The sequence below is a fragment of the Lucilia sericata genome, unplaced genomic scaffold (assembly GCF_015586225.1).
Source record: "Lucilia sericata isolate MDLA Ls3-8-SP2 unplaced genomic scaffold, ASM1558622v1 Contig000200F_arrow, whole genome shotgun sequence".
Classification (NCBI taxonomy): Eukaryota; Metazoa; Arthropoda; class Insecta; order Diptera; family Calliphoridae; genus Lucilia; species Lucilia sericata.
The window spans coordinates 145,001-156,182 of NW_023994228.1; the positions used below are offsets into that span (position 1 = coordinate 145,001).

Consider the following 11,182-nt stretch of genomic DNA (forward strand, 5'->3'; position numbering starts at 1 on the left):
AAGATAATTAAGAAAACCTGTTGTACCCGTTTTTTCCCCTTTTTACCCGTAAATGTAAAAATTTTCAAAAATCCCTGCTTAGTGGATCTACATAACCAAAACACATCTACTGTCAAAATTTCATGATTCTAGATTCAGCCGTTTGGGCTGTGCGATGATGAATCAGTCAGTCAGTAACGCTACTCTTTTATATATATAGATAGACTAGCTGCGCATACCCAGCATTGCCCGGGTTTCTTCTAAAAGTAACGAGAATATTTTTCTATCTGTAATGACTATACTTTTTTAATATATGTCAAAATTTAGCTTAAAACGATAAAATAGTTATTATATTTTTCTGCATTTTGTTCAATACTTAAAGTCAGTTTCTGGACCAAAATGTCCCTTAAAAATTTACAAATTGAAAATGAGCTTTAATTAGGAAATTTTGACTAATTTGTTGAAACATTTAGGAAACTTTTTTTTGAGAAATTATACTGAAATCAGCATTCTCAATCATTGGTAGGGAACTAAGGAAACTTTCAAATTAGTTGTTTTATTTTTCCCATGTGCAGTAGACTTAAAGAACTGTTCAGTTTAAAGTCGGTCACACTGTACTTTGAATTGTAGTGCTCCTGGTGTATAGAGGCAAAAGGCTACGGGGCATTTTATTAACTACAAAAATACGTACCATTAACCATACAAAATTTCAAGCGATTTTCTTTCTATTTGAAATAGTACAGTCAATTGAAGAAACTTTGAAACGATTGTGAAAAATTCTGCACAAAATCATGAAAAATTTGGGCTCATTAAAAGATTTAAAATTCCTTTAAAAATAACAAAATTAAGTTTTTTTCTGTCCTAAAAAATATGAAGAATCCTTGAATCTTGACAGAGAAAACAAAACAACTTTTAATTTGACAATTTTGAGTAGTTCATTAAAGAGTAAAACCACCGTTTTTGTCTCATCATTGTTTCTCAAAAATACATCCATTTATACAAAAGTACAGTGTCTCTCATAAGTATTCAAATTTATGTAAACTATGAAAAGAAACCAAATTTAATAATATATTCTGTGTGCAAAAAAAATAAATTAATTTGTTATATTGTCTAGACAGTCCTTAGGTTGGATATCACGCTTTTTAAAACTTGAAAAATTTACATTTAATTAAAATAAAATTAGCTTTTTTTAAAAAAGTTTTTTCCTGTATTTCATATTTGATCATATTATACGAAACAAAAATTTTAGAATCGAATGGTTTTTATGCTTTAAATTTTTTAAGGGGTTACTATCAACCGAAATGATATATTTTTGGTCCACAATTTTTGGGGATTTGTACCCTCTTTTTATGTAATATCATTAAAATGGCGATTTTTGGCAATACTTGTAGTATTTTCTCTTTTTTCCAGAGATAAAGCCAAAATTTAATATTGGGATTTAATAGACCCCTTGGAGTATCTAAAAATAGTATTTTTGTTACAAGAATCTGTATTTAAACGATCCAAGATATATTATTGATATCATTATTCTGTCGCTAATTCAATATATTGGAACTTAAGTCCATTTTCAAAATACTAGGGTCAAAAATTTTCGGGGAAAGTTTTCTTGAATATATTCTTTTAGATATCAGCTTTTATATATTTTAAGTTTTCAATGTATTGTGGAAGTGTACAACTCCAAAACATGCTTCGAAGAAACACCATTCAATATGGTAGAATCATTATTTTTATATACCAATGACCTCCAGGCTGCATGCCACTATATCATTATGGTGTAACTCAAAAATATCGATATCTGTTTAAACATTGATTACTATGATCAAAATAAACCCAAAATTTTGGACTTACAGTGTTATTGTAATGGGCAACATAAGCGTGAAAGTTACGAATAGTAAAAACTGAAATCTACTGTATAGGATGACGTTTTGTAAAGGCATGTTTTGGAATTGTATACCGATATAATGTATTGAAAATTTAAAATATATTAGTGCTAATATGTACATGAATGTATACTAGTCAACTTTGTAGCAAAATATCGATCCTAGTGGTACGAAAAGAGACTTAATATCCATACAATTCAATTAGAAACATAAGAACGATACCAAAAATACATCTTGGAACTTTTAAGTACAGATCCTTATAACAAAATTTATTATTTTTAGATACCTCAAGAGATCTATTAAATCCCAATTTTTTTGGACTTACAGTGTTATTGTAATGGGCAACATAAGCGTGAAAGTTACGAATAGTAAAAACTGAAATCTACTGTATAAGATGACGTTTTGTAAAGGCATGTTTTGGAATTGTATACCGATATAATGTATTGAAAATTTAAAATATATTAGTGCTAATATGTACATGAATGTATACTAGTCAACTTTGTAGCAAAATATCGATCCTAGTGGTACGAAAAGAGACTTAATATCCATACAATTCAATTAGAAACATAAGAACGATACCAAAAATACATCTTGGAACTTTTAAGTACAGATCCTTATAACAAAATTTATTATTTTTAGATACCTCAAGGGGTCTATTAAATCCCAATATTAAAGTTTGGTTTTATTTCATATTATTTATATACATATAAAAATATTATTTATAAAATGAGCAAAATCGGTTCACACCGGGAAAAGTTATGAATCAAAATTTGAAACAACCTCGAAAAAATAAGCATTTTTTACACATTCTGATGTAATTTTCTCAAAAACTGTGCAAGATAATTCCATAAAAATCACCATACATACGTTTCTACTCAAAAGCTTGATTCCTGCTGAAAATCCACAATTTCATATACCTCCCATACAAAAGTACATATTCCCGGAAAATGGGTTTTTTGTTAATAACTTCCGTCACAATGTCGAAATCTTTACAAAATTTTACAAATTAAAATCTTATGTCAATAGAATTCATTCAGAGAAAAAATTTTCTGGATCGGTCCACAATAGGACATAGCTCCTATACAAAGTCCCCTCCCGAAAATAACTTAAACGCAAATATTTCATTACTAAATTAAGATATCCATATAAAATTTGGTACAAGTATTGCTGTCACATACAGAAATATTACTGTGAAATTATTTTTCCATCGGTCCATAATTGGTCATAGCTACCATACAAAGTTCGCTCCCGAAAATCACTTAAACGCACATAACTCATTACAAAATTAAGATATCCACATAAAATTTGGTACTAGTATTGCTCATATGTACGAAAATATTACTGTGAAATTTTTTTCGATCGGTTCATAATTGGTCATAGCTCCCATATAAGGTCCCTTTCAAAAAATCACTTAAAACCACATAACACATTAGTAAATATGTCCATATAAAATTTGGTACAAGTATTGCTTTTATATACAGAAATATTACTATGAAAGTTGTTTTGATTCGGACCATAATTGGTCATAGCTCCCATACAAGGTCTCCTCTCGAAAATCACTTAAACGCGCATAACTCATTACTAAATTAAGATATTCATATAAAATTTGGTACAAGCATTGCTTATATGCACGGAAATATTACTGAGAAATTTTTTTCCGATCGGTCCATAACTGGTCATAGCTCCTATACAAGGTCCCCTCCCGAAAATCACTTAAACGCACATAACTCATTACTAAATTAAGATATTCATACAAAGTTTGGCACAAGTATTGCTCATATACTGAGAAATATTACTGTGAATTTGTTTTCCTAAAGGTCCATAATTGATCATAGCTCCCATACAAGGTCCCCTCCCGAAAATCACTTAAACGCGCATAACTCATTACTAAATTAAGGTATCCATATGCAGAGAAATATCACTGTGAAAGTTTTTTCTGATTGGTCCATAATTGGTCATAGCTCCCATACAAGGTCCCCTCCCGAAAATCACTTAAACGCGCATAACTCACTACTAAATTAAGATATCCACATAAAATTTGGTACAAATATTGCTCATATGCACGAAAATATTACTGTGAAATTTCAGAAAATCACTTAAAACCACATAACTCATTAGTAAATGAAGATATCCTTATATAATTTGGTACAAGTATTGCTCTTATATACAGAAATATTACCATTACTAAATTAAGATGTCCATATAAAATTTGGTATAAGAATTGCTCATATGCAAAGAAATATCACTGTGAAAGTTTTTTTCCGATCGGTCCATAATTGGTCATAGCTCTCATACAAGGTCCCTTTCAGAAAATCACTTAAAACCACATAATACTATGAAAGTTGTTTTGGATCGGACCATAATTGGTCATAGCTCCCACACAAGGTCCCTCTCGAAAATCACTTAAACGCGCATAACTCATTACTAAATTAAGATCGAATTCTAAAATGCAAAATATTTCATTGACCTGCAAATTCTGATGAAAAATATTAAAATGCAACAACAAAATTTGTATTTTAAGGAACACTGCTGATAGAATAGTCTAGTGCAGGGGTCGGCAAACTTTTGAGTCGGAAGAGCCAAAATTTACAGTTTACAAAACATATGTTTTAAAAGAGCCACACAATTTTTGTTTATTAAAACTTTACAAATCTTCATATGAAATCCAAAAAGCCCTAGGTTACAAAAAAATCAAAATCCACTTTTTGATTGATTATGAAAATTTTACACTCCTACAATTAAAATTAGCGTCCCTATCAAAGAAATTCTAAAGGGTTATGTTCAAAAATTACCTTAAAATTCATGAAAATTTTTAATTTCTAACTTCAAAACTGTGAAAAGTTATAAGTTGGCATCAAATAAAACAAAAATGGCACTTTTAGCGAATCCTTGCAATATAGAGATTATTTTAACAGGTTTAGAATTTTTTCAAAGAAAAATTCCAATCTTTATGAAAACAAAGAAGCCTTATGACTTCCATGTTTCGGCCTATTTGACCAACAAACCCCGATTTGAATTTAGTTGAAAATGTTAAAACTTACTATTTTTAATGCAACTTACGTCCTTTTGGGTTTCAGAAAAAAAAATTCTCAAGGGCGTAAGTTTCATATCTCCGTAAGCAAAATAAAAACGGTTTTTTGCTTCTCCTAAAAAATTTGTTCAATGTAACTTAGGGCTTTTTGGATTTCATATGACGAAATACTTTATGAATTCACTTCAAAAACATAATTTTTTATTTAATTATCTACAGGACATTCTGCAAGGAATCTTTCTTATAGATTTTTGACTACAAATACTTTTTGAATTTTTATGTGTCATTCGAATGCATTTTTTAAAAATATACAACTTTTAAAAGTTGTATATTTTATAACTTTTATAAAAACCAATATCTATCTTCCAAATTCGATTTTAACGCTCATAACTGTCTTAATAATAGCTGTATTATGACGAAATTCAACACAAACAAGAACAAAAATCTTTTTACCAAATTTGGTGACTATCGACCCATAATTGATCCTACCACCATATAAAATCACCACTAGAAAATTATTTGAAATTTGACACAAACAAGTTTTATAAGAACAAAATTTCTCGACCAAATTTTAAGAGGATCCGAACATAATTGACCAATCCCCTTTTATAAGGTCTACTTCGGAAAATGACTCTAACGCTCATAACTGATTTAATAATACATATTAGTATAGCGACGCAATTCGACACAAACAAGTATTATAGGAAGAAAAATCTCTCTCCAAAATTTTTTAATGATCAGTTCATTGTTGACCATAGCCGAATATAAATTATTCTTCAGAAAATTACTTTAACGCTCATAACAGGCTTAATAATACCAGCATAGTTGTGAAATTCGTCATAAACAAATTTATAGAAACAAAAATATGTGTACCAAATTTAATAAGGATGGGTTCAGAATTGATACTACCAACCAACAACAACCCCCTCCCCTCCCCATATAGAGTCCACTTTCGAAAACGACGAAAAATACAAGTATTGTGATGAAAAACAACAAAAACAAGTTTTGTAGGATCCAAAATCTTATTACCAAATTCTGTAAGGATGGGTCCATAATACGCTTTCTGGTGCCTTATTAATAGCCAAAAATTGTATGTCGAAAATATATTAATATTTTATCGATCACTGTAAAACGTTTCTAAAACATTTAAATATTTAAGTTTTCAAATAGACCAAGTTTTTAGTATTTAACTGTATCCAAACTCTCCACATTATTAATTAATTACGATACTTTCAATTTCCAAAAAATATGTTTTAATTCGAAAAACATGACAATTTCGGAATGTATGATCATGAAAACTTTGACAATTTTCCATAACCAAATCTTTACTTTTAAAATTGATCAACTGTATTTCTAGAGATCCAGTACCAATTCCAAATGGCACAAGGGTAAATAAAACCAAGGAAATTACTGAAAACTAATTGCTTTGTTTTCGTTCTTTCTCGCCCAAACGATTAAACAAAAAATTATATATATATATATATATATATATATATATATATGTATATATATATATATATATATATATATATATATATATATATATATATATATATATATATATATATATATATATCTATATATATATATATCTATATATATATCTATATATATATCTATATGTATATATATATATATATATATATAAAAATTCAGTTTCTATCAATTTAGAAGTTGTTTAAAGCTGAGATATATCTATACACTTTTAGAAGGAATAACAGATTTTATAAATAAATATATGTTAGCGCTCTTCTCAATTATGATCAAAAAGGTTTTTTTAGAGCGGGTTCTTGAGATCAAAATCAAATCAAATGCCAATTAATAATCAGATTAGTTTATCTAAAAATAAATGTAATCTAATGTTAATCCCCTTTGATGTTTTTGATTACAAGATTAAACTTCGCAGCAGAGATACAAGCCGATGCAAAATGATCGGCGGCGGCGGCGCAACCATTTTAGATCGGCGGCTTATTATAGAAAATATTGGCGGCGGCTAAAATGTTGGCTCAATTTTACTTTTTCTTTAGAAATTGACCTTATAAGGTTTATTATGTTGAAAAATCTTTGTATAATAGTCTGTTACATAGAAACCTGTCTCTATATAAGTTTTTTTCTGCAGAAAATGGACATTTGTAGTAGTTTTCACTATTTTAATATTAGCACAATATTGTGTGGCAACTCTTTTCAATTTGCCATAAGAATTTAAAATAGTGGCAACTCCGTTCAAATTGGTGAAATTATGTTCTGAAATACATGTGCGATTCTAATCTTTATCAGCGGCTACGTTTAAGCCGACTTAGCTTTTGAGCCGAAAGAAGTCGGCGGCGGCGCGGCTTGTAAAATATTACCGGCGGCCAGCCGCCGCCGATTTGAGCCGCCTCGGCTTGTATCTCTGACACATACGAAACGAAATACACAAAAAAACAAAAACAAAGTACACAACGCAATGAAACCAACAGAGTCTGTTGAACAGACATCAAAACATACGAAATTCAATACACCAAGAAAACAAAAACAATATATACAAGGTAACGAAACACACAGCCATCCAAACATACGAAATTGAATACACCAAGAAACAAAAACAATATACACAAGGCAATGAAACACACAGCCATCCAAACCTACGAAATTTTCTGATTTTAAATAGGAAACTTCTCGAAAGCATGTCTGATAGAATTATTGAAGATTTGGATCCCGAAGATATCTGGGGTGTTTAGAAAACTGATTTTAACAGACGGACATGGCTTAATCGACTCCGCTATCTATAAGGATTCAGAATATATACATATGTATGTACATGTTGTGGTATCAATTATTAATATATTTTCTATTAAAGGTTTTATTTTATTTATAACGATCTTGTTTCATTCAAATTATTTATATTAATTCTTATAATATTTCAAAAATTAAGAATATAAAAAACAAAACTAATTAGATCGAAATTAAATATAATTTTATAAAAGTATTTCATATTAAATTCACTACATCTACCCCCCTTATTTAGATTCCTTATAATCTGGATTTTCTTGTTCAAAATTCAATGGTAGGTTCAATAGCAGGATCGCCAATTATGTGGTATCAATTATTAATATATTTTCTATTAAAGGTTTTATTTTATTTATAACGATCTTGTTTCATTCAAATTATTTATATTAATTCTTATAATATTTCAAAAATTAAGAATATAAAAAACAAAACTAATTAGATCGAAATTAAATATAATTTTATAAAAGTATTTCATATTAAATTCACTACACATGTATACTTTATATGGTCGGAAAATTGTATTTTGCAAATTTTCTCAGGAAGTTGAAGGGTATAACAAAAAAAATGTATTTTGAAGTGTTCATAATTTATACTAATCAATAAATACAACATTTTAATGTTTATATTTATACAAATTGTATTAATTTCTTTGCTTCAGCTGTTTACACTTTTGCATTTCGTGGTTAAGTTTAAGCCACCTCCATTGGGCGCTTAAACTTGCAAACAAAATTAACTAATTGAGAACTCAAAAACATCTTTCGAGGATTAATTTTAATTTAATCGCTAATCTTTCACCTAAAGGTTGGCCCTTAAACTTTAAAATTTTGCTTCTGGTCTCTAGGTTAAAATCTTTAGTCGTGTAATCATGTTGTTAATGATAATTTATATAAATTATATTTTTAGGTGTGGATTTCCATTACTACTGCAGAATATATTGTATAATGATTATATGTCTTGTAAAATATATTACCAAATAATTTTAATATATGGGCAATTTCATGTCAAATGACCCAACTCAAAAAATCGATTTTGATGAAATCAGCATCAAGGTTAGTACTATTGGATATTAGAGACAAATTTTCAGCTATATCGGTCAATAACTGCCGGAGTTAGAGAGGGTCAAAATTTGACATTTTGGTCATACAGGGTTTTATTGAAATGAATGTAACTTTTCACCAATTGGTCCTAGCAAATATTGAGTTCAGATAGCTATTTCGTCATTGTTTCCAAAAAATCTTTTAAAATTTTTTTAAATAACTGTTTTTTTTTTCAAAAAACTCCCTTTTTTGCTCAAAAGAAAGCTAAGACAATTTCCTTTACGGGCTTTATAGTCCTATGATGGGATACGAGTGGAATATCTATCAAAAAAAATATTTTTTAACTTATGATTAAGATTTTTTTCAATATTTGCTACTTAATATTCCCCAATTTTTTTTACTCAAATAAAAGCTTAGACCATTACCTTTAAAAAAAATAATTTTTTTTTGGAAACAATGAAGAAATAGGTATCTGAACTCATTTGGACAATTTTTGTTAGGACCAATAGGTGAAAAGTTACACTCATTTGAATAAAACTCTGTATGACCAAAATGTCCAACTTTGACCCACTCTAACTCCGACATACTATCCAATAGTACTAACATAAGTGCAAATTTCATCCAAATCGGAAGACATCGATTTTAAAAGTTGGGTCACTTGACACGAAATTACCCATACGTATGTATAACAATAGAATATTCTAAAAAGGAGAGAGAGTTCACTTAACTTGTTTATGAAAATAATTAATTTTTTGTTTTAAAACCTAGCATTGTTTGCCGAAATTACACGTATCCTCAATCACATCATGGCTGTTGGCACACATGCTCTCGATGTTGGTGCTTTGACTCCATTTTTCTGGCTCTTTGAAGAACGTGAAAAGATGATGGAATTTTACGAAAGAGTTTCTGGAGCACGTATGCATGCTGCTTACATTCGTCCTGGTGGAGTTTCTTTGGTATGCTGTTTGAAAATTACAATTAAATATACATTCTTAAACACATATTCTTCTTAATTTTTAGGACATGCCTCTGGGTTTAATGGACGACATTTATGAATTTGCCTCCAAATTCGCTGAACGTTTAGATGAAGTTGAAGATGTTCTTACCACAAATCGTATTTGGGTGCAACGTACTGTGGATATTGGTGTCGTTTCCGCAGAAGAAGCTTTAAATTATGGTTTTAGTGGAGTTATGTTGAGAGGTTCTGGCATTAAATGGGATTTACGTAAACAACAACCCTATGATGCGTACGATTTAGTAGACTTTGATGTACCTATCGGTACTAAAGGTGATTGCTATGACCGTTATCTGTGCCGTGTGGAAGAAATGCGTCAATCCTTGCGTATCATTGATCAGTGCTTAAACCAAATGCCGGCTGGCGAAATTAAGACCGATGACGCTAAGGTTACTCCTCCTTCTCGGTCCGAAATGAAGACTTCCATGGAAGCTCTTATTCATCACTTTAAACTCTTTACCCAAGGCTATCAAGTTCCACCTGGTGCCACATATACAGCAATTGAGGCCCCTAAAGGTGAATTCGGCGTTTATTTAGTTTCTGATGGTTCTAGCCGACCATACCGTTGCAAAATAAAGGCTCCTGGCTTCGCTCATTTAGCAGCTTTAAATCATGTTGGTAGACAACACATGTTGGCCGATATTGTTGCTATAATTGGTACACTTGATGTTGTTTTTGGCGAAATTGATCGTTAATAATTATTTTTGAATATAATTTGTTCATCATTAAAAAAGGATGGGTTAACGAATATTTATTCAAATTTTTGTTTGTGGTAAAAAATACTGTACATATTCTTCAAACCCATATAGTGTGATTTTTTTAAGAAACACACTTTAATTTATTATTTGTAATATATGAAGTGATAAAATTATATAAAATAAATAATATGCGCGTATATAGAATGAGTACTATTAATAAGAGTTAAACCCGTTGGACAAATGCAGGAGCTTAACCATCCTAAGGAAGTCAAACAGAGGAAAATGACTGAAGACAATGCCGATTGCCCTGATTATTAAATTTTTTTGATTATGGTCGTAACAAATAAGAAATTTGGTATTATGTTAAAGATCTTAGCAATGTCGTAGATTTTTGCACTAGTACGGAAATATTGAAAATAGGACCGTTTGCGTTTTAGGTGACGATATTTGCGTTTTAGGTGACGATATTTAATTAATATAGGTACTGGAATAAATAATAGAAACGATTCATGGTATTGCACGTAATATTTATTAAAACAGTTTTTATGCATTAGTTTGTAATAATGTTTGTTATTTCCAAATAATAATCTCTCTACGGCCCTCTGATCTACTAAAGTAATTTGGCATTTACCGGTCTTTTGGTAATAAATTTAAATTATTTTGGCATTATTCTTTCTTTTGTCAACATAACATGACACTTAAGTCCCTTTTTAACTGCCGATAACGAGAGATTGTCAAATATTGAAATTTTGCTAGAAATCTTATCAAAATAT

At 29.7% G+C, this 11,182-nt stretch overlaps 1 protein-coding gene across 1 annotated transcript in view; it reads left to right on the top strand.

Annotated features, from left to right (window-relative positions):
- LOC119601937 (NADH-ubiquinone oxidoreductase 49 kDa subunit) overlaps window positions 1-10,606 on the top strand; it is a 133,273-nt gene extending 122,667 nt beyond the window's left edge. Inside the window, exons 6-7 of the mRNA XM_037953205.1 lie at window positions 9,465-9,652; window positions 9,717-10,606. Of these exons, the coding sequence (XP_037809133.1) occupies window positions 9,465-9,652; window positions 9,717-10,406 (878 nt within the window). The 3' untranslated portion in view covers window positions 10,407-10,606. The remainder of the gene's footprint in view (window positions 1-9,464; window positions 9,653-9,716) is intronic.
- Window positions 10,607-11,182: the final 576 nt, after the last annotated feature.